The 25,182-nt window shown below is 43.4% G+C and overlaps 1 protein-coding gene across 2 annotated transcripts in view; it reads left to right on the forward strand.

Annotated features, from left to right (window-relative positions):
• LOC138283721 (astacin-like metalloendopeptidase) overlaps positions 1–25,182 on the forward strand; it is an 85,565-nt gene that overhangs the window by 47,027 nt on the left and 13,356 nt on the right. For both annotated transcript variants that reach the window (XM_069221764.1, XM_069221765.1), the window contains 4 exons: positions 8,802–8,936; positions 10,628–10,745; positions 13,344–13,522; positions 20,551–20,632. In XM_069221764.1, coding sequence (XP_069077865.1) covers positions 8,802–8,936; positions 10,628–10,745; positions 13,344–13,522; positions 20,551–20,632 — 514 coding nt within the window. The remainder of the gene's footprint in view (positions 1–8,801; positions 8,937–10,627; positions 10,746–13,343; positions 13,523–20,550; positions 20,633–25,182) is intronic.

The following is a 25,182-nucleotide window of genomic DNA, read 5'->3' on the forward strand; positions in this document are numbered from 1 at the left end:
TACCTGCTCTCAATTGAAAGTTATCACTTGTTAAATGTAATAAGGTAACCCAATGTCATCCTATTGGAGAGGTAGACCTTGCAGTAATGAAAAACAAATTTAAGAGTTTTGCTCTACCAGAACATGTGAAACTTAGAAGTATATGTCCAACCTTTTAAATACACTGTACTCTGCCTATGGGCTGTTTATGGCCTATCCTGGCCTATGGCCTACTTAAATGTAATAAACAGGAAGGGTTAGGCGTGGCAAAAGGTTTATTTTGCCAGGTCGATATAGTAGTTGGAAATTGCACACACAGCCTGCAATGGCAGACCTGAGACATTTTCAAAGGCTACTTAAGTGAGTGGTACAATATGTGCTGCAGGACCACTAGTAGCATTTAATTTGGAGGCCCTGGGAACATGTAGTACCACTTTACTAGGGACTTAAAAATAAATTGCCAGTTGTATGTAAGCCAATGTTACCAAGTTTTAGGGAGAGAGTACAAGTGCCTTAGCACTAGTTAGCAATGGTAAAGTGTGAGAAGTTCTAAGGCTATCAGAAATGATGCCAACAAAACTAGGAGGATTTAAAGCAAAAAGTTGGGGAAAACTACACCAAGGACGTGAGGTCCAACAGACATGCTGAGCGGCATTCAGATGCAGGTGTAAGGGGGAGATTTTTTGTGAAGAATGGCAGGACTGCCATTGGATGGTAAAAGAGGGTGGTGATGTTACTATCTACAGAAGTGATTGACAATAGGTGAGGAAGGGCCATGTGGACCCAGTTTTCAAAGGAGCATCTGAGTGTGCATCCTAGGCTGCTGTGTCTGAGGGGCATCACAGAGATCAGATGTGTTCTTGTCTGAACAGCGAGGATGTACGACCATGGAGAGGGTATGCCATGGGATCTGGTTTGCATGAGTTTATAATGGGTTTTTATGTAAACGTGTTTGGAGAGAGGGAGAGATTGTTCACGTTTCATGGTATTTACTTTTGTTGGTATGATGCAGCCTGTGGTATGGTTCCCAGAATGGCATTTTCCAAGTAACGCATTATTGGCGAGGGGGTGTGACCTAATGGCCAGAGCTGGTGAGGCAGGAACTGGGGAACCGGCTTGTAGTACTGGTGCTTATGATCCTGGGCAAATCACTTAATGTCCTAATAAACTGAAGCAAAAATAAAATTGAATCGGTCATTGTGTAATGTAATCTGGTACTCTTAAAACCCAAAAATGTCCTTTTACCATACCAGTCAGCATCTTGAGTCAAAAATGTCAGTTAAAGTCAGGCGTTCAAGAGAGTGATCCCATTAAGGTGGAAAGAGAATGGATACTTTTTGGAGGACGATACCAGTTTTTAAAGCAGGTGACCCCAATAAAAACAGTGGAGGATTTTTTTATGTGGCAGGAGGCAGGTGATTAAATGTAAAAAGCAATGGCAAAGCCAATAGGTTTCGCCTTGGTGACCTACTGGCTTTCCCAATGGTTTTTAGCCATGCTTTACAGCATCCTTGATGCTGTGCAGCATGGTTAAAGTAAAAGAAAACTAAGATGCGGCCACCAGCGTCATCCTATAGGTGTGTGCACTCACAAAATCAGGCAGCGTCTTATTATTAGTATTATTTTTGTTAACGATCCAAGTCAGAGTGGTAACTGAAAACAAAGCAAAATGCACAAACATTTTTTAAAAAGTGTTTTTAAAGCAAGTGTGGGGAGTGAAAATGATAGGGTGGGAAGAAGCAATGGGAGGAAAACAACAGGGGGTTCAGAAGGAACGCAAGGGAGAATTGGGGGACATAGAAAAACACAGTGGAGGCGAGGATTTGGTAGCAGCAGCGGGAGGGTTGGAGACACAAAACCAACATGAAGGGCAACAGAGGGGCACCGAAGCAATGCAGTTGTGGGCAGGGAAATGGAAGCAAGACAGGGCAGGGAACATAGAAGCAATGCAGGGCAAAGCAGGGTGATGGGTACAAAACAGAGAAGTGCGTCAGAAAGGGAGGGGTCAAAGAGAAGCACGCTGAGGCAGGAAGGAGAACGAGGGAGAGAGAAAAGTACACAAGGGAGACAGACTTGAAGAGATGAAGTCTTTTTGGCCCTGAGACTTCTGAAAACAGGAGGCAAGCTCAATCCAAGCCCTTGGAGAGCACTTCTCAGCAAAGTCAGAGTGCAGCAGGGCAGCAGTCCTTCTCAGCAAAGCATTCCAGATGAGTCTTTTGGGCAGCCAGGCAGTTCCTCTTGACAGCTTGCAGGTTCAGGTCCAGAATTGTCTGAGTTGGTGGGGTCAGAGACCCAGTGTATATACCCGAAAATGCCTTTGAAGCGGGGGAGTGGTTTTGAAGTGCATATGGTCGCCTTTCAGTACAGGTCTGTCTGCCAGGGTCCCAGTATGGGGTTTGGGATTCCATTGTGTGAGGGCAGGCCACTAGCCTTTGAAATGTAAGTGGCCCTCCACCCTCCCAGCCCAGGAAGACCCATTCAGTATGCAGATGAGTGCAGGTGTGACTGAGTATCCTGTGCTTGTTGTTGACTGGGTGAAATGTACAAGGGAGCTGTAAACCAGCCCATCCCAGATGTGGATTGGACACAGGCTGTAAGGCACAGATGGATTTTAAGTGCAGAGAAATGCTCACTTTCTAAAAGTAGCATTTCTAAAATAGTAATATAAAATCCAACCTCACCAGTCAGCAGGATTTTGTATTAGCATTCTGGCCATACTAAATATGACCTCTTTACCCCTGTCTGATCAGAATCTACCACTCAAACAGTATATGAGGGTCGCTGTTAGAAATGGGGCCTTTGGTAGGCAGTCAGGTTGCTCCCTGTCCAAGCAAGGACCCTCATTCTAGTCAGGGTAAGGAGAATCACCCTCAGTTAACCCCGCTCGCCCCCTTGGTAGCTTGGCACGAGCAGGCAGGCTTAACTTCAGAAGCAAGGTGTAAACTATTTTTACCAACACACACAGTAACTTAGTGAAAACACTACAAAATGACACAACACAGGTTTAGAAAAATAGGTAAAAGTTATCTAAACAAAACAACAAAAATCCAACATACACAAGTCAAGTTATGAATTTCAAAAAGATAAGTCTTAAATCCTTTAGAGAACAGTGAGAACACCGTTAGCGTGAAGAAGTACCTGGGTTGCGTCAAAATAACACCGCACAGGCAAGTGTGCTTCAGAAAAGCCCAGCGAGTGAGACCGTGCGTCGTTCCTCCTCTGGTCGGGTCGGCACGTGTCGTTTTTCCTTACTGCAAGAGAGCAATGCATCGATCCGGATAGGCACCTCGGGTCTGGGCAGGCATTGCATTAATTTTCCACGCCCAGTGATGTTGTGTCAAAATCCAGTTGCACGGTGTCAAGAAACCGCACTGTGTGGTGCTTGCGTTGTTAACAGCGGGTGTTGCGCATTGTTTCCCCAACCACGTTGGGTCGATCTCCCAGCCACGATGCAGGTGGAGTGTCGGGTTTAGCAGCGAGGCCGGCGGTGCGTCATTTTTCAGCCACGAAGCGGGTGGTGCGTCAAAAGTTTCCCCGCACGGTGGTCTTTGCATGGATTTCTGTCTTTTTCCACCAGCTGCACCTTTCAAGAGCGCAGAGACAGGTAAGGGCACCACTTGGCAGGCAGGACTCTCAGCAGAAAGCGCAAGTGCTGGCAGATAGAAGTCTTTGGGACTTTAAAAACAGGAGGCAAGCTCAGTTTCAAGCCCTTGGAGATTCTTCACCAGTGGGAAAAGTTAGTCTTTGTCCTCTCTCAGGTAGAAGCAGCTACTGCAGGCCAACCCAGCAAAGCACTATCACAGCCAAAGGGGAAGTACTCCTCCTCCAGCTTTTCTCCTTGGCAGAGGTTCTTCTTGGTTTCAGAAGTAATCTAATTTCTCCAGTATTGGGGTATCTTTCATAGATTCACATGCTTGAATCATTGAGTCGCACGGTACATAGAAAGCAGTAGACTTTTTTTTTCTTCTTTTTTCGTTGTAGTCGATGGTAAAAATACATTCACTTTCATAGCTTATTAGCTTCATTAGAAAAGACCCAAAGTCCAGCCAATCTGGCAAGACCACCCTTTAGAACCCTCAGCACAGAGGCTCAGTCTCTCAGATTTTCTACTGCACGTCGTGTGTAAGAAAGTCTCCCTGAGCTCTGCTCAATTAACCTTTTCTTCAGGAAATATTTCCAGATAGTCCATTTCTAACTAATCAGCTGTACTTTGTCAGCACGTTTTCAGCAAAGAAGGGTTTGTTTAGACCTTGCAGCACATGTGGTAAGCTAAGGCTTCACTGTGAAGACCCCACAAGGACTGCATCTACTGTCTTCACCCAGAGCATAAGGTGAAGGACTGCAAGATTTATATAACATTTCCCAGCAAGACTCTTAAGAGATAGTGAAGCCAGGCTCCTTCTTTGGCTCCAGAAACATAAGTCCGGAGAGTCTCTTTCTGATGAGAAGGACGATGATGCATCTATGGCGTCAAAGAAGAGGAAGAGATCTATGGAGACTTTTTCTCCTAAAACCAGTAAGGCAGCTAAGAGACTACATTCTTTCAAGGAAAGAGCTGATGAATATCCCTCAATTTCAAGGGAATATGGTGGTAAGGTTTGCTCTGAGCCGTCCACTCTAGCTACAACCTCCAAAAAGATTAAGAAATCATCAAGCTCCCTGCCACCGCCAGGTTTTGCATCGTCTACAACCACAGCGACGGCAACATTTACAGCTCCATCATCGCCCATGATCATCACTTTGTCACCGTTATCTTCAACAACTATAACATCGGTGACTCTGAAGTATGGTTCTTCAGCTATCCAAGCTATAAAGATTTCAAAGCGACCGTTGACGGAGAAGAAAGTAAGATCCCTATCGTTGACGCGCACACCATCGACATTAACGTCTACGAGTAAACTGTAAAGTACCTCCTCGACGACAGTTCCACTGACCACAGTGTCGACGACAACACAAATATCACTCCATCGACGATGGCTCTGTTGATGAGATCATGAGATCACTGTTGATGAGATCACCGTCGACGACCACACCCTCGACAATACCACCATCGACGACCGCAACATTGACGTCCACAAATTTCTGCGTCCACACCTACAGAGTCTGGAAAATCTTCTTTCTTACCTTTGAGAATTCTGGCAATAAGACAAAAGTCCAGTCAACAGACTCTTCTACGCTCTCATACGTCACCTAGTAAGGTATCGCCGGCACCTCCACAACATCTTTTTGATGATGACGATGATGACGAGGAGGGAGATATATACGGGACGATGGTCTGTTTCCGGTTACACGCAGCCCTTCAGACCTGCGAATAAAATGCCAAGATGAAGATGATGAGGTAGAGGGTGAACAGCTATATATACAGCACTTGTTGCAGGAGCCGAGACAACCAGACCTCAAGAGTTGCAACAAGAGCAAACGATCCAGATGCCAGTACCATTGATTGCCAACCTTCAACATATGATGCAGGATTATTACTCTAGGTTTCCTCCACCGGGTTCAACCACTCCTGTGCAACCTCCGCCAATACAATTGAGCCCTCCCAATCAGCCATCAGAATCTCAAGGACCTATTCCATTCCCATCGTCCGATCAGGATAACGATCCGCTCTCGTCAGATGACGAACAAGAAGAGGGCGAGATACAGGACACAGAATCACTTCTTGATAAATGGGATGAGTATCAAACTCAGACGCCATCCCCTTCTACACCACCACCGGTTGATTCTCCAACACAAGACATTGGTGGTTTCAATAGTGTGATGGAGAAAGCAGCAAAGAGGTTTCAACTGCCCATAACATCTACGCAGTCAGATTGTTTCCTCTATGATTTTAAGGAGGACACTAGGGAATCGGTTTGGGTGATAACAATTGTTGACTTTATCTGGGAGGAGGGCCTTAAAGTCATGCAGACCTCATCTTCAGTCCCAGGGGTGCTTCCAAGGCTGGACAAGAAAAACAAGGTGCCAGACAACTCACCCACCTGCTTAATTGGTCACCCTAAACCGGACTCTGTGATATCTCAGGCAGCCCAGCGTAGGTCCAGAAATCCATTTTCCCCACTTGCTGCACCCCCGGATAGAGAAGGGCGGCGGTTAGATTCCATTGGAAAGAAGTTTTCAACTATGGCGGCCACCACGGTCATAGAAGCGAACTCCTTGGCAATCTTGGTGTAGGAAGTTGGCTCTGTATATACTATCTCAAAGTAAGAGATAGTGTGCACAGAGTCCAAGGGTTCCCCTTAGACGTAAGATAGTGGCAAAATTAGATAATTCCAATGCTCTATTTTGTGGTAGCGTGGTCGAGCAGTAGGCTTATCAGAGGGTAGTGTTAAGCATTTGTTGTACACGCACAGGCAATAAATGAGGAACACACACCCAAAGACTTAACTCCAGGCCAATAGTTGTTATAAAGAAAAATATATTTTCTTGATTTATTTTTAGAACCACAAGTTCAAGATTTGAAGTAAATACATAAAATGCAAGGTACTCCACACAGGTAAGTTAGGAACTTTGAATTAGAGCAATAACATACATAGTTTTAGTAAAAATGGCAATAAGCTATTTTAAAAGTGGACACTGCAAAAATCAACAGTTCCTGGGGGAGGTAAATAATGGTTAGTTTGTCAGGTAAGTAAGACACTTACAAGTCTAAGTTCCTGTGCATAGGCAGCCCACCGTTGGGGGTTCAAGGCAACCACAATGTTACCACACCAGCAGCACAGGGCCGGTCAGGTGCTGAGGTCAAAGAGGAACCCAAAACACAAAGGTGCCTATGAAAGATACCAATACTGGAGAACCACAGTTACAGGTAAGTAACTTATCTTCTTCCAGGGGTTTGAGCGCTCTTCTTATGCCCATTTCTGCATTTGAAGTAGACCTACTTCAAAGAGAAGTATCTCCTGTTTTCAAGGTCCTGCCTTGCCCAGGCCAGTCCCCAGACACACACCAGGGGGTTGGAGACTGCATTGTGTGAGAGCAGGCACAGCCCTTTCAGGTGTAAGTGACCACTCCTACCCTCTCATCAGGACATGCAGACTACCCCCCAGCTCCCTTTGTATCACTGTCTAGAGGAGAGGTGCAAACAGCCCAACTGTCAAACTAACCCAGACAGGGAATCCACAAACAAGCAGAGTAATAGAATGGTTTCAGCAAGAAAATGGCTACTTTCTAAAAGTGGCATTTTCAAACACACAATCTAAAAACCAACTTCACTAAAAGATGTATTTTTAAATTGTGAGTTCAGAGACCCCAAACTCCAAATGTCTATCTGCTCCCAAAGGGAATCTACACTTTAATCATATTTAAAGGCAGCCCCCATGTTAACCTATGAGAGAGGTAGGCCTTGCAACAGTTAAAACTACATTTGGCAGTATTTCTCTGTCAGGACTTATAATACACATTAGTATATGTCCTAACTTAAACATACACTGCACCCTGCCCATGGGGCTACCCAGGGCCTAACTTAGGGGTGTCTTAGATGTAAGAAAAGGGAAGGTTTAGGCCTGGCAATTGGGTACACTTGCCAAGTCGAATTGGCAGTTAAGACTGCACTCACAGACACTGCAGTGGCACGTCTGAGACATGATTACAGAGCTACTTATGTGTGTGGCACAACCAGTGCTGCAGGCCCACCAGTAGCATTTGATTTACAGGCCCTGGGCACCTATAGGTTACTTTACTAGGGACTTACTAATAAGTCAAATATGCCAATCATGGAGAAGCCAATGTACACACACAATTTATACAGGGAACACTTACACTTTAGCACTGGTCAGCAGTGGTAAAGTATCCAGAGCAAACAAAACAGCAAAAACAAAGTCCAGCACACAGAAACAACCTGGGAAGTAGAGGCAAAATGTTAGGGGAGACCATACAAATGATGCCAAGTCTAACAGTAACCCTAATGTTATCCTATGAAAGGAGCAGGCCTCACGGTAGTGGAAAACGAATTTAGGAGTTTTCCACTACCAGGACATAAACACACAAATACATGTCCTGCCTTTTACCTACATAGCACCCTGCCCTATGGGATACCTAGGGCCTACCTTAGGGGTGACTTGTGTAGACAAAAGGGGAGTTTAAGGCTTGGCAAGTACTTTTAAATGCCCAGTTGAAGTGGCAGTGAAACTGCACACATAGACCTTGCAATGGCAGGCCTGAGTCATGGTTAACGGGCTACTTATTTGGGTGGCACAACCAGTGCAGCAGCCTCACTAGCAGCATTCAATCTGTAGGCCCTGGGCACATGTAGTGCACTTTACTAGGGACTTACAAGTAGATCAAATATGCCAATTGGGTATAAACCAATGTTACCATGTTCAAGGGAGAGAGCATATGCGCTTTAGCACTGGTTAGCAATGGTAAAGTGTGTAGAGTCCTAAAATCGGCAAAAACAGTGTCAGAAAAGTGGAGGGTGTCAGGCAAAAAGTTGGGGGATGACCTCTCTAAGGCTGTCAGGTCTAACTATTAGGCATTCATTACCGGATATTTATGCAGATTGTATTTGATTTCAGCTTTTAAATGTTTCTGTATTAATTATTTCATGGTGTCTTTTATGGTTATGAAATATTAACCAAACACAGATTTTGACATTTGACTAATCTATTATCATAGAGCCAACTACTTTCAATGAGTTTGTTATTCACTGAGGCAGGATCAACTGGAATGTAGTCTCTGTTTCTGCTATCTGATAAACAATGTTGTCCCTTACTCTTCAGAATATCAGACTGTCAGTGTGTGCAGCAAGAGTGTTTTACAAACTAAGATATTACTGTTTGTAAGCGACACTCCCCTACTCAAGCCATCATTTACTCTTTTTTCAGGAAGTTCGATCACCTTGCTCCAGGGGGACATCAAGATGCAGCTCTTCCGCAGTGCTGTGAAGTGTAACCAATGCATCTGGCCACAGTCCAGCAGTGGGACCGTCACTGTGCCTTTCGTCCTAGATCCTGAATTTAGTAAGATATTTGTATTGTTCTTTCATATGCTAGGTGGTTACAGCACTATGCTTTATGACTTGGCTCCACCGGCTACCTGGTGGAGAGGGATAAGCCCCTTAACCATATCACCTCTAGGGAGTGCATGCCTGCAATGGCATATGGAGCTTTCTACTTATCACTGTGTTTTGTAATGTCCTCCCATAAAACTGACTGGTTGGGAGGAACCCCTTATACTTGGTGACATCAGGAATGAGTACTCCTCCTGCATATGCTGATTGATGTGTGTAATAAGAGGGTAGTCACTATAATATCTCAGGTGTGTGTTACATTCTTTACTAGACTGGCTGATGGGACTGAGGAGCTGGCCTTCACAATACAGGCTGATGGGACTTAGGGGCTCTCCTTCACCATACAGGCTGATGGAATTATGGGTCCTCCTTCACAATACAGGCTGATGGGACTTAGGGGCTCTCCTGCACCATACAGGCTGATGGGAATTATGGGTCCTCCTTCAAAATACAGGCTGATGGGAGTTATTGGCTCCTATGGGACGTAGGGGGTTCTCCTTCTTAATACAGGCTGGTAGGAGCTAGGCAACCTTCTTCACAATACAGGCAGATGGTTGTCCTTAACAATACAGGCACATAGGATTAGGGGTTCTCCTTCACAGTACAGGTGGGTGGTTTTCCCTCACAGTACAGGCTGTAAGTTAGGGACAGACTGATGAGAGTTGAGGGCTCTCCTTCACCATACAGACTTATGGAATGTCAGGGCTCACCCTCACAATACAGGCCAATGGAAGTTCTTCACAAGACTCGCGGATGGGAGCTAGGGGTTCTCCTTCCCAATACAGTCCGATGGAAGTTAGGGGTTCTCCTACTCAGTTCAGACGAATGGTAGTTAGGGTTCTCCTTCGGTATTCAGGCCTTTGGAATTTGGGATTCTCCTTCCCAATAGAGGCTGATTGAAGTTAGGGGTTCTCCTTCCCAATAAAGGCTGACAGAAGTTACAGGTTCTAACTCATAATACAAACTGAAGGGAAATAGAAGTTCTCCTAAACAATAAAGGCTGATGGGATCTAAGGATTTTCCCACACAAGAGCATGAAGACATACTTGAAGCACAGCCCAGGCTAATAGAAGAAGAAGGTCTTTATATACAGCACTGACTTTTGGAGGGAGTACTTGTTCAGCTTGCATGTTATTAGAGATATGAGGTCTTTTTTCACACTACTGGAGAATGTCCTCATTCACTCTGTGTGTTCCTAGAAATATGGGTTCTCTTTCAAACGGTGGGTATTGGATGGAATCATCCCCTAGAGTGTAAGCTAAGGGGAGCAGTGGTTATTAGTTGCTCTTGATGGGTCTCCTGGGCTCCTTCCAAATAGTGGTTAAGGTGTTTTTGCAGTATCATGAAATGGAGAACACCTGGATAATAGTGGCTAATATGGGGTGGAGTAGACACCTAGTTACTTTGAAGACCATTGCAACTTTGGTGAAATCAATCGCAGGCCATGCTATCTACCACCCAAGATATGTCAGATTTTTTTCATAGATTGGTCTGGCACAGATGACTAGGCTGGTTGTCAGTGCACCTGTTATCTTTGTGTTGGGACCTCTAGGAAGTACTGGTGTAGATCCACAAGCATCAGTATCATCCTCCTTCCATCCTAACTCTGCTTTCAATCCCTTTTTCCCCACCCTCACCCAGGCAATAGCAACAAGGCTCTGATCCGGGCAGCACTACAGGAGTTCAACACGCTGACCTGCGTCAAGTTTACTGACCGCACAATGGAGGCTGACTACTTGAGCATCAGCTCTGGGAACGGGTATGTCTTCTCAGATCCTACAAACACAAATACACAATCTCATCTGGCCATGATGCCAGGGCTAGTTTCTACCTTTTACCTCATATATTTGCAAAACCCTTGTGGTGTCATCTCCACAATAATGACCATGAAAGCAGACGGCTATATGCCAGGTCTATACATGCACATTGGTCACTGCTAGCACAGTGGCGAGACGAGGATGGACACCTTCTACTCTCTAAGCAGGAAGACGTCTGGGACCAGTTTTCCTCGTTACAGAGATAGCATTCTAATTGGCAAGGTGCTGTTCAAAGAGCTCCGAGTACATTTCACTTTCCATTTCCTGATGCAGCTCCGCATGCGGCTGGTTACCCTAATTGTCTAAGGTCTAAATATAGGGCACAGCTTAGGTGAGAACTTGGGCTTCCCGGGTTAATATCCAACATGTGTGACCCAAGACCACATCTGGATGTGACAACTACACACAACTTCTGAGTGGTGAGAAGTTTCCTTTTTTCCTTACCTTTACATATGCTGACATTGTCTAATTCTGAAGTTTGAGTAATATCCAAAAAGGAAATTACGAAAAATGCACAACAGTTTAAGCAATATTACACAAAACTCTGGTTGGGCATTTTACCTTATTTTTAGGTCAAAGCCTTCCAGACAGCATAGCTGTCTGGTTTGCTAATGACATCTTGGGTACATTTGGAAAGCTACCCCGGAATGCATTCTGCCCATTGCTTACCATTGGCCTTGTGGTTTCTAACTAACTTTTCCTTGCTTCCTGTTTGCTGACTCTGTTTGTTTAGGATGTCCAGATTGAGTTTGTCGCTTCCATTACCTCAACCCTTTTAACTGTATTCTTCCACTAGTTCTCGATTTCTTCATACAGGCCTTTAAATCTTGTTATTATATTGTCACATCTGCTGTGCATTCAAAGACAGAGGTCAAATGTCAAGCTCTATCTTCCAGGGAGCTTCCTGTTAATCTTTCTGTCTCTGACTTCAAAGTAAGAGGATTTATTTGAGAATCATGCTAACTACTGGGGTGTGCTTGAGGAAGGCTGTACAATGGCATTTTGTTTTCCTAGCACACAACACAATTTAAATGTCTGGAAATGAACTGTGCAGATAATTTAGAGTATATCAGAATTAGAAACGCACAAATGAAGCATGGTGGAAGCAAATGTTTTAATAGATCAAAACAAATCTATACACTAGGTGATATTTCCACACATCGTTTGTGGGCTGTATACTTTTATCACTGTCTGTGCAAATGTAATGGTTATTTTAATTGACAATGTGTTGTCTGTAATGGCAGTACACTACCACACCATGCATACTTCACTTTACTCCACTCTACACCACCCCACACCGCTGGAGTCTACTCTGCACTACTCCACACTAAGGGCCACATTTACAAAGACCTTGCGCCACCCTTGCATCATTTTTTTTTTTACGCAGAGGCAGCTCAATCAGTGCTCCACACTGCTTCCCATGTAAAAACTGGTGCATTGGGCCTAATGCGTCAGTTTGTAGAGGCATGCGTCACATTACACCAGCAGCAGGTAGAATGTATGCAGGGTAAGCTTTCCCACGTTAAAGGCCACGCAGAAGTGACACAGTCAAATTTACCACTGCGTCAATCTGCAACTTGACTACATCAAAATTCTTACGCCTGCTCAGACCAGGTGAAAGGATTGATGGAGGACTTTTAACATAGGACTCTCCTCTGTTCTGACTCATTGCTGGAGTTGCAGCCCTACATCCCTGGACTGGCCGTGCAATACCTGTCCCTGATGAGTTCTCCTCTTCAAGAGAGCACATGTTTTGGGTTGGATACGCCAACATTTTGGTTTCTTTAGAATACAAACTGGTTAATGTAGAGTAAAACATGCTTTGTCAGCTCCTAGGTGGTTTCCATTCAAAAGCTGACAGGTTCTCGTCAATGCATTTTAATTACAACGGGAAAACCATCACACAGCTCAGGCATGACATTATGTTGGCCCTCATAAAAGCTCTGATTGCTCTTTTGCTTTGACCTCACTCTGATGGATGGTTGGGTAAAGCTTCTGCAGCAGTGACATGTGGAGCCTGCAAACATGAGATTGGAGCCCCAAAGATTCAATCACAACCTTTTGTCTTTCTACGCTTGAAAAAACTAGTACCCTCTTCTTTTACAAAGTTTTGCAGTTTTCCAACTTCATCAGAAACGTGTTTATCCAGAGTTTTTCTGAAACATGCAGTTTGAAAAACGAATTAAAGAAAACTGATTTTCGGGGGTAAACCTTTACAACTTTATGTACCCTTTAAAATAATCTCAATCCTTTTAAGTTTAACACACTTTGTGGTTCTCCACTTTCAGAGAATCAATCACCTCACAGTCCCTCTCCCCTGTACATGGTTTATCTCTAATTTGTGAGATTTACCTACATTTACTTTCCCTTCGCCTCCTCCCCACATTCCTATATGCTTTGAACAGGCCACAAATGCATTACAATTGACCAATTATAAATTATAATGAATACCACAACACTCAGTTTGTGGTCTGTAGAGAAGAAGAGATCAGTTGTACTTATGCATGGGTAAGGTCCTCACCTCTATTGTCTCTCTTCAGCTGCTGGTCGTACATTGGGAAGACTGGAGGTGCTCAGTATCTCTCGTTGGATAAAACGCAATGCATGTCGAAAGGCATCATACAGCACGAGATTGAGCACTCCTTGGGGTTCTACCACGAGCATACAAGAAGTGACCGTGACCAATATGTGGACATCCTGTGGAATAACATAGCTAAAGGTATGGATTTAATCTATTGTCCAGTTCTGTAACTTTGTAGGGAATGCTTGTGTTAACATGGATGAATATCTGCTTGTCAAATATGAAGGGAATCCGTTAAGAAAAGAAAGGAAGGTGTAGAGCAGATAGCAGTTTCTATGTTTTTACCATGCTACACAAAACAACTAGCTTTTCCTATACAGTTCATGAAGAAGCCAACCAAATCTATGATTTGACAGCTTCAGAAGTCTTTGGCTACATTGCACTGCAAAGGGTTTATTTAATTTATTGGAAAAATTATGAACACATCAAAACTCGTGTAACCTTCTGGAAAAAGATTACAATAGATGGAATACATAAAAAGAACATGGGAATAGAAGGAACAGAAATGTACTTCTCTCTTAGGGGATCTCCGTTGAGAGTCATAAGCATTTGAATAGTTCCGCCCACATGTGGGCATCCTGTAACACTATTTTATATGATATCTTCTTAAGTGTAAACATTTGCCTTACTTAAGGAAGGCCTGTAGAAACACTTAAGAAAGAACATAATATGCATCCTAGGCAAAAAGGCTACAGTGGTGCAGTTCTTTAAATTGTACTTAAAACAGAGTCAAAACACCCATATAAATGTTTAATTTGAGCAATTTTTTTTTAACAAAACAGCTCTAATCTCCTTCAAAAACCCTTTTCTGGAAAAATAAGAGATGAAGAATAAAATTGAGAGTGTAGCTTCAGAGGCTGCTATTATGTGAGTGTAAAACAGTGACTGTGTCTTTAAGGCTGTTGAGACCACAAGTATCCCATCATGCTCAGCAGGTGGTAGTTGCTTCAGTTCTTGTTTCCGGTACCTGGTGAAAGCATCCTGGAGCACTGAACTAGGCCTTTTAGGCTTTTTTATTCAAAACTCACTTGTGAATTTTGGTTTTAACTGTTTCACTCGCTGTCAAGGACTGATTTGCCATCAAAGAATAGGTATAGATCGACATTGAGGTAAGTTAGAACTCACTTGAGGAGAAGGCCGACGTCAAGGCGGCCTGAACATTCACCGTCGAGGAGAGGCTCGATGAAGATACGTAGAAGGAGAAGATCGATGTTGAGGACTCGACTGAGTTCACTGTTGAGTCATCATCGGAGGTCGAAGTCTATCTCAATGTTGAGGACAGAAAGGAAGAGTAAAAGGAGGCACATCTATTTTTCCTCAGATTCGGAGCACTCAAGGGCTTATTCCCCTTCTTCATAGATAGTACTACCAGACACACCTACTCCTCCTCCTCCATCTCTACCACCTCCTCCACTTCCAACACTGGCACCACCTGCACCTACCTGTCAGCGCCAACACCACTACCACCGCCAAGAGCTAGATCGCGTGCTAGAATGCGCCATTGGTCACATCATTACAGACATCTTTCTAGGCGCTCATCATCTTCCAAGCGCTCTTGTCATCATAGCACCGATCTCAAACCCGTATTGTATCAAGACTTTGGTACAGATACATAACGTCCACATCTTCATTATCTACAAGATGATACTCACCTACATTGACAGATTCTCCTCCTCCTCGCATCTCTCCAGTGGACAATATCACCAACTTCCAGGAGGTTCTAGTGAGGGGTGCAGCAAAACTTAACATATAGATGTTGGTCCCGACACCTACCACATCAATCAATCATGGGATTTGTAAAGTGCAACTTTTACCCCAGATGGTATCTAGGCGCTGTAGAAGGTTGCAGTGCATTGGTGGCTACTCGTTGAAGAGCCAGGTCTTGAGCTTCCTCCTAAAGTCGAGGAGGTTATGGGTGTTTTGCTGGCAGGAGGAGAGGTCCTTCCAGAGCTTGGCTGCGAGGTTGAAGAAGGTGCGTCCACCGTAGCGGCTACAACTGAATCTTGGGACTTGAGCGAGGGAGGGGGCTCAGAGTTCCCTGGTAGGCCAGTGGAAGGAGAGTGTGTGGTTGATGAGATTGGGTCCGATGTTATGGAGGGCCTTCTATGGGAGGGTGAGAACCTTGAATTTGCACCTCTTGTGAACGGGCAGCCAGTGGAGACTTCTGAGCTGGGCCGTGATGCTTGTCCGCCTGGGGCGGTCCAGGACAAGTCTTGCCGCTGCATTCTGGATGTTCAGGAGGCGGTGGAAGAGCTGGGCGGGGAGTCCCACTTAGAGGGCGTTTCTGTAGTCTAGTCAGCTGGTTATGATGGCTTGTGTTACCGTCTTTCTGGATTCAGTGGGGAACCATCTGAAGATCTTGGGTAGTAAGCAGACGTTGTGCAAACTGGTGGAGACCGCTGAGTTTATCTGACGCTTGAAGGTGAGTTTGCTGTAGATAATGACACCAAGGTTGCGGGTGTGCTCCGACGGGGTGGGGTTGACCGAGTGTGGAGGGCCACTAGGAATAGTTCCAGAGGGATGTCTTGTTTCAGAAGATCTTGTCTGACATCAGGTTCGGGCAGTTGGCTTTCATCCACTCAGCGAAGTGGGTCATGTGTCATTTTTTAGATGCTTCACCAACGATCAGCGTCAAGACCTCTGCTGCAATTGGTGCCAGGACTATTACAGCCCGCAAAGGAACTCTTTCTGACCCCAGCCTCAACCAAAACGGCCTCTTCAAAGCTGCAGAAAAAACATAGGCCTCTGGAACAAGATCCTCTATTCTTTAGAGTAGATCCACCCCCTGATTCGGTAGTCATTCTGGCAGCCAAGAAGAATCACACTACCACTCCTGCTTCTTCTGTTCCTACTGATAAGGAGAGTGAAATACTAGACTTGGTAGGTCGCAAGGTTTGCAACACAGCCGCAATCTCAGTGAAAGCAACAAGTGCTACTGCCCTCCTGGGTAGATACGATAGAGTGCTCTGGGTCTCTATCCAACAGTTTCTTGATGATCTCCTCAGGGACAGGAGAGAGGACTTCCTAGATGTCGATAACGAAAGACTCATGACCCCCAACCAAGTCATCAGCGATGCAGCAGACTCCTTGTTAGCGGCGCATGAATATTGTCACTGGATTGCCTTAAGACGGCATTCTTGGCTACACTTTACATCTCTAAAATAAGAGTGGCAGTAAATGATAATAAATCTTCCTTTCTCGGGATCTACCCTCTTCGGCAGCCACACACACAATAAGATGACTCGTATGAAGTTCAAAATAGAGACTCTTAAGGTTGTCGGCCTAGAAAGACCAGAAGCATTCCTTCTGGCCTTACCAATGCCGGTTTTACTCTCAGAGGGTTCAAACCGCTAATTGGTACCCGAGTCACCAGCAACCACAACAACAGCGACCTTACCGGCATCAGCACTGGAGGCAATCTAGAGGGCGATCTTACCAACAAACTGCGCAAAGGGGTAAACCCACAGCAGGCGTAACGCAATGAATCATCCCTCCCCCTCTTCCATTACCCACTCCGGTGGAGGGAAGCAACTCACACTTCCTGGTAGATTGGCAAAAAATGACAATAGACCTCTGGGTACTGAATATTGTTCAAAATGGATATTCTCTCAGATTCACCAGCCCTCCCCCGACCATACCACCAGAACCATCCAACAATCATTTGCAAATGCTTAGCAAGGAAGTCACCATATTTCTACACAAGCATGCAGTGGTCAGTTGGCATGTGTTTTGGAACTAATTGAGTTGAGCTTGTCCAGACACATGTATAAAATATGTTCCTAAATACAATCTGAAACTTGATCAACCCTTTCAACGTGGAGACTCTGCAGGTAACAAGGATACTTTTGGAATAATGCACATTATGGTGGGAGGATAAACCAACAAGATTAGAAACCTGTAGACAGATCTTGTCACTGAAGGCATCAATACTGAAACAAATCAGGAGATAAATGGTACTCCTAACCATGCATTGCACTGAGTAAACTGACTGATGTTTGTGTATACAAAGCGCAGTAAATTGATGCACAGTCATAGTACAAAACTCTTCAGAGGAGTCACTTGGTGCCAATAGAACAAGAAGTATCACTGTAGAGTACAGTATTACACTTAGAAACAATAAGTGTGCCTTCATCATCTCAGACCAAGGAAACTTAGAAAGCTAAGCAAGGAACCATGTCAGACGAAACCATGAAACTGATTCAGACAACAGAAAGAAAACATCAGACCAGGAATGATGATCAGAACAACACTGAAAATTCAGATTTTAGAACATGAATTTGGTAAAGCTGAATTCCTCAGATGCAGACCCCAAACAACCGATGAACCTTTGCAGGAAACCTCAGAAATGAAAATATTGGACCACAATATTTTACTATTCATTAGCAGACACATATCCTGTATCCCTTAGTGGATAGGCAAGCACATTCTTGGTTATCACAACTAGAAGGCTAACCATGACTGCACACACTGTATGACATTAGAACTGATGTTATATGTCACACACTCACTACCTCATGTAGTTGAATATATACATGATGCTGAGTGAGAGACAGTATGGACAATTGGTTTGGGGCTAAAATAATGACAGGCAATTTGGACTTCCTTAGTATGCAACCGACCAGACGCCAGTTACAATGCAGAACTAAAGAATCCAAAACACTGCATAACTTACGTCAGCGTAAGACCCACTACAAAAAGATCAGTGAATCCGTACTTGCATGGAATGGCACTCTTGTCAGGTATGAGACAAATGGGTGCTTGATTAAGCTGCCTCATAGAGTAACCAGTGAGATTCCAAGTTGTGATGCCTTCTGCAAAGAGACTCGCCAGCACCCTTCTTTCATAAGAGCTGCTCGATTTGTTTCCAGAGAGTAACTGCTCCTTGCCCTTTGTACAGTCTTTTCCTCTCACTGAGAGATCATTTCCCATGAAGCACACACAATATCATTTACAATAGTTTGTTGTGCTTCTGTTGGTGCTGTCATCTTGCCTTCTCATTGGTTATTTTTCAGTTTATATCTTGTCTGTATAAGTTTGTCTTAGCAGTCGTTAAGCTGTTCAGCTCCATGGTCTTGCTCCCAACCTATTCTAGTCCACAGATTCTGTTTTGTCCTTTCCCTTCCCTACTTTCAGGCTTCTAACTTCTATATACTAAATGCCTTCTCTAGAATTACCATATTCTTGCTAGTATCTCACTCTCTTTACTTGTTAGTTTAGTACCTTTCTCTACCAAGTTCATGACATAGATTGACTATTTCAAATTATATTGTCATTAAATCTGCTTTTATCTTATAGATTTTAATGATGCACCAAAGTAGTACCCACTGACACTCACACGTTTTGCCCTCTGCAGGGTTTTGACACTTTTTGCAATTATTTATCCATTCACCAGTTATCAGATATGGAAACAAGAGCTGTTATTGTTTCATGTTGTGCCTCCTGTTTTCAAGGTTTACAAGTCCAAGTTAATAGATCCAATCATGATATATTTGTTCTTTAAACAGGCAAAGTATCTGGCTATTTGTACACTTCACAAATACAGGTAAAAGTGGGGGACCTACATTGTTATCAGGTCAAGAGACCTCCATCTTGCCTGATGAGGACATGACAAGTTCCACTGAGAAACAAAGCGAAACACATTTCTTGTACTGAAGATCGGATAAGGAAGTTAAGCCTGTGATCCACCCTTGTTATAGTTAAACTGATAGTGAAAAGTGCAAATGAGAGTAGTATCACATAACATATCTGTCACACATTTTCTGTGGAGCATGCATCATCCACAGCACAACAGATCAATGGAATGTGCAACGTATGGATATGTTATATGACCTTCTTTGCAAAGCATGTACCCGTACATCAGCAGTGACAGTAATGAATTTATTTGAGAGACAGTGTAAGATCCATGCCAACTGTGTTAACATTTTGGTTTATGAGTGAGATATCAGATTGGCGCCCGATAATGTATTATCTCTATTTGTTTGTATCATGGTAGTGATAATACATGTCAACCAATGGCACATATTACTTATAGCAATTGTACCAATATATCACACGTTCACACATCCAGTTTAAAAGTGCAAAGGTCAGATTTGTGTTTGTTACTACAATACAGCGACAGTGACATGAGGTAACACTGTACAGCCTCACACATAGCATGTAATAATTATTACACACATGGAAATCACAACTCTGATTGACAGAATCTCTGATTCGTGTGACTTTGTCTTGCTGCACAAATGTAACCCCTTGTATTCAGCTTGTATATACATTTGTCAAAAAATACACCTAAAAAATCCCTTTGAATAAAGAGATGTGAACAGTATAATAAGCTACTCAATACAATGGTTGAAGGAGGGGGAGGGGACTCTCATGACTTACTCAAGTCTTTGCCTTTTATGAGTCATAGTTCCTCCCCACACTCAACAGTGGTAATAAATAGCATATTACACTATGCACATTTACATATCTAATATATATATCTGCAGTATTTTAAAAACAAATATTTCGTAGAAATCTGGGTTCTAAGTTAAATTGCAGTCAGATGTTAAAGTCATGTTCAGTCTAGAAGCTGTATAATTTATGAACATTTCTTCATGTTTCACATTTTAAAAATGTTAAGTAACCATTGAAATTGGGGGACAGTTTTTAACCCTGGTATTTATAAAATTGATCTTCATTGTCATGCCAGACCATAGCGGCAACGGATCGGATTAGTAGCCATTAACCCATGTTTGCGCAATTTTGTGAATGGGTCATAATTTGCTTAAAGTGCAGTACTAATTGTGGTGATATTAGACTTGTTATGTTAAAATGGTAAGAAGATTACATAGTTGCATCCTTTCAAAATATTGTGCAACCAGGACAAACCTTCAAGTATAGCCCAGCTACTGATCCTGGTGGCTTCGTCTCCATCTGATGTTAATCTTCAAACACCAAGCAAAGTTGAACTAAAATTAAACTCTCACAAAACAACATGAACAATAATGCATGAATCTACTGCTTCAAGACTCTTGGGGTTAAAAAATATGCGTTTTAGTTCTTACCTTCTCTTGTCCTCTGACAAACTGAGAGCCTGATGTTAGAAGGGGGCTTCCTATTTATTGGGTTGTGTTAAAATAAAAGTTTTACTTTACAGATGGCAAATTTGTTTGTTTCATCCGAACCAGATGACTGGGGCAGTTTTGAGAAAAAGGACAGCAATACCTTGGGCCTTCCATATGACTATAAATCAGTGATGCACTATGACAGGTAAGGTGCTGCTCAAGGGGGTTGAAAAGAGAGATCAGTTAATGAAAAACGTTTTTTAGAGGAGCACAAAAGCTAACTCTGTCCCCAGCTCCTTGCAAACTAAAATCCATAATCAATTGTGCCTTACACAATTATAACAAATGAACCTCCCTCCCAATAACATCTCAACCCACACTCATAGGGGCTCGCAATCCTTTCCCCACCACCTCCAGAAAGACTCTTCGACCTCATTGCCATTTTTTAATTATCAGGCCCCACACCCAAACTTTCGCAGTTGGCCTCATTGTCGGTTTCAGTTCATCCACCCCTACCTCCTGGATGAGGGGCAGGCAGGACGCCTGCTCCTCATTCTCTTATTTTTGACCTGAACTGTTACCCACCAACTATGTTTGGGGAGTGTCCACATGTAGAAATATCACAGCCTCTCAAGCCAGTACCATCCCCATGACCCAGATCCCAAAGAATGTGAGGGCTAACCCTCTATTGGTCCAGTAAGGACCTTCAACAAACCACCTCCACCCCAATCCATAAAAACCTGCTTGGACAAACCAATTGTGTGTATCACAGACATGTAATGCATTGTAATATGGATTTGCAAGTGCTGCTTGTTACCCGTGAGGGTACCCGGGCTTTGACATGTAGATATTATCAGGCATTTGGGTCGTGGGCCCACCCCCTTTGCCTGTGCACTCCTATATCTGCTGCAATAGCATCGATTGTGCCTGTTGCCTAGTCCAGGGTTTGCTGTCATGATATTGCTTCTGAGTTGTGTTTTAGACATGCTTGATAATTAAATAATTTATTGTATAATGCATTGAGCCTTAACCTCCATGGCTACCACTCACTGAGAGCCTTGTGCCAATTCTGCAAGGATGTTGATGGAATACTGTGAGCTCTCCATGTAGTACCCACCTAGATCATCCACATTGAAGGCTGCCTAGTGAGTAGGGCTCATCTTCATTAGTGCGTGTCACTTAAATAATCCCGTTGGCTAAAAATGAAAAAAAGGTATTAACTATCCTAGAGTGGAGTAAATATTGCACTCATTATACGTCAGAGTAATCATGTGCCAAGATATTAAATTCCTTTAAAGCCCTCAGAGCCTATTAAGGTGCGGTTTTGGACTCAGGATCTGATTGCCAAACACCCCATATCCTGAACCGTGAAACGCTGCGGATTAAGTCATTTAAGTAGGAGAAAGTGAAGTCAGATTCCTTGCCTCAAACAACGGATGACACTCAGAATACCAACTAGCAATCAGTGGGGAAACCGTATGTCAAACCTGTCCTCTGTGATTCTTCAAAGCTGTATTGAGAATTAAAAATGTCATCTTATAACTTCTTTGAAGAAATTAAAGACTTTGACACAAATCCCTTGAGCACTCCAAACATGAGGACCTGGAAGGCCCAGAACTGGGTTTCAATAACACTAACCCAGAAGGTAGTCAGACAGCGACTTCGGATGTAGTTGTCACATCCCATAGACAACCAATTCAGAAAGGTTGATAATGGATTTTATTGCCGCCATGCTTATCTTGATGGTGCTTCAGATTGTCCTGCTTCATGACAAGTAGCCAATGGAAGATAAGGCTGATCATATTTAGAAGTTTTTGAAGGCCCTGGTGTTGATTTTTGAATAGGCCAGCCAAGAAGCTGGCCGTCTCAATATCAGTTTCAGGCTTTCTAAGCCACATCAACTAAAGTAGATTGTTATAAACCCCCAGGCGTGGTTGGATCTAGGATAGCCTCTAGGATTTTTTTAAATTTATTTTCATTTAAAGTAAAGCAACAATAATATATGGACACCATACTGTCACAGCTGCACAGTACAGTACATCTTTTGTTCCCCCATCCTTCCCGTTATATACCCTCATTTCCACATATGTAACGGTCCATGAGATAAGCACATCATGTTTTGATCTTCTATTTGTATGCAATCTTACCCCATTATGGTCCTCTCCCTCCTGTGACCCTTTTTGTTTCGCCCGGTATTGTGTCCTTCTATCTTCGCTGTATCTAGCCAGTACCTCCAGGATCCCAAGTCCCCAGATCTTCTCAAACTTTTTTTTGCAACCCCTGCCCCTGTATACCTCCTGCTCTAGCATTTTACAGTGTCCCATACCTACTTCCAATTGAGAAGCCTCACATCCCCACTTCTGGGCGATATCTCCCATGTTCACCAGAATCATCTGATATATCCTAAGCTCTGAAGGCCCCTATATACCCAACAGGGCTGACTAAGGTGTCAGCTCAATGGCAGCTCCAACTTCCTCCTAATGGATGTTGTTACTTGTTCCAAAAATGGCGTATCCCAGGGTGGTGCCACCAGATGTGAATAAATGTGCCTTCACTACTACACTTCTGGAGACAAAGAGCGTTCCCCGCCCTCCCACCTCTAGGATTCCTGAACTTTACTTCTAGGACAAATTGCAACTTATGCTCTGTATAATTTATTATTCCTTTATGAGATCCAAATGGAAAGATCACAGTTGATCTGCTGACGTATGATGTTCAAACTGAGCAGAATATTCTTTGAGGAAGATCTGATCTAGTGAGCCTGTCATTATGCCATGGCTGGTTTTCCCTGCAGAGCAGTGAAAAGTGAAGATGGATTGGAATTACTATCAGGCACGCTTGCTGCTGGCCGTAAGAAGACTGTAGCACTGTTGTGTGGGCCGCCCGCAGATCTTTCGCTCTCGCAAAAGGAAGAGAAAAAGAACATTGGCAAAGCCAAAAAATGAAAAGCACACATGAAAGCAGTCATGGACCTAGCATCATCTTTATTAGAGACAACTTCCATGCAGCTGCATACACGTACAAGGCAAAACTGCCAATGGATACAGTGGGCTGACCCAGTGCCCTCATGCCACATTCAGTGTTAGACAGAAGGAAAATGTGAATGCCACTGCAAGAAGAGGGCTGACTGAAAACCCCTTCATGCATCTATGTAGATGTATACATTTTTATAAAAAAACATTTTAGAAAACATGAGACAGATGAAAGAACTAAAACTGTCTCTTGGCGAGGCCCGAAAAAGTGAAACTCTGCAATTCTAGTTATCCTTGTTCCTTCTTTACCTTGTTTTGCCCCAGAGCACAAATGTATGCTAAGAAGCCAATGCAGGAATTGCTGTGCTGGGCCAATGTAAATTATTTGATTTCTTTGAAGCAGGAGGTTTTAAGAAATGTATTATGACAATGACAATACACCAACAATCATGATTATGGCCGGGAGAGCCTTAAAATGTGGGACAGACCTCTGTATTGTTGGTTGTCGACTCTGAGTTTATGGTATGATTCACAGACCAATACTCTGCACTAGACATATTCGCCAAGGAGCCCTGAGAAAGCTAGTGGTAGTATTAGTAATTTTTATCATGACAAATGGAGAAGTGTGAGAGGAGACTTGCATAGCAGTGTTTAATTTGAGCAGGTGCTTGCAGATGGGGCACACCAGAACTCATTTCTGGGGATCAGCAGTTATTTTTCTTGAACAAACTTTGCTCCAGAGCAAGAGAGGAAAAAACACAAAGGGAGGAAGAGACAAACAGAAACACAGTCACATAAGGAGAAAAATAACCTGAGCGAGTGAAATGTAGGGCAAGGGAGTGTCTGGGGTGATTAAAAGAGGCGTGAATTGGAATCCAGACTAGTAGCTTTGGCATTCAGCACTCTGACCCTCATAACACCGGCCGCTGACCTTTGGACAAATATTTGTGCCCCCATCACTTATTCTTTTACACAGTAAGCCCTGGGGCAAGGAAACGCCAAAGTTGTGAGAGATGTAAGGTGGGATTGTGTATTGTATCCTGTCCTCTTGGATATAAGTACGCTCCAATATGCCAGCAACGTTGTCACTAGGGGTGGGTGTAAATCAAATAATTCTGTGTAGCATAATCAAGAGTAATTTCCTAAGAATCCAGAGAGATTACACCTTAATTACACAGGAATGGTAATACTGTGTTTAGTACTATGTCTTAGTGCATAAGTGCTCCCATAAGTGTAAAGTGGCCCGGAGGATGAATTTTGTGCCAAGAAATAGTGCTAAATGTAACAGACGTGAATACCGAGCAGCCGCTCACGCTTGCTATGCATGCTCCTGCTGTCGAAGTTTGCCCCAACTTCCTACCAGCATTGAACTCTATTTTCGTAGCATAAACTGCACCCTTGCATCCAAACGGACGCAAAGATAAATGTGCTCTCGTGGCAGGATTTATTCACCCAATTTACTCTTAAATATGCAAAGAGGAGTATTTATCAGTAATTATCAGTAATTCTTTGTCAAAGAGTAAAGTGGAATTACAGAGATCACTCAGGAGTAATTGAAATGTCACCCATCCCTAGTGATGTCCTTCCTCTGGATTAGCTACACCTGTATTCAGCCAAGAAAAAAGGGTTAATCTGCAAAGGACCAACATTAAGGCATTTGAAAAATGTTAGTTTAATGAATTGATATGTGGGGCCCAAGGGACCATGGCGAACTGATGAGTAAATGTATATGTGACCACTATAGTACACAGAGTCAAAGAACTCAGTTATAACAAATGTTGTT

This window comes from Pleurodeles waltl, chromosome 3_1 (genome assembly GCF_031143425.1).
Source record: "Pleurodeles waltl isolate 20211129_DDA chromosome 3_1, aPleWal1.hap1.20221129, whole genome shotgun sequence".
Classification (NCBI taxonomy): Eukaryota; Metazoa; Chordata; class Amphibia; order Caudata; family Salamandridae; genus Pleurodeles; species Pleurodeles waltl.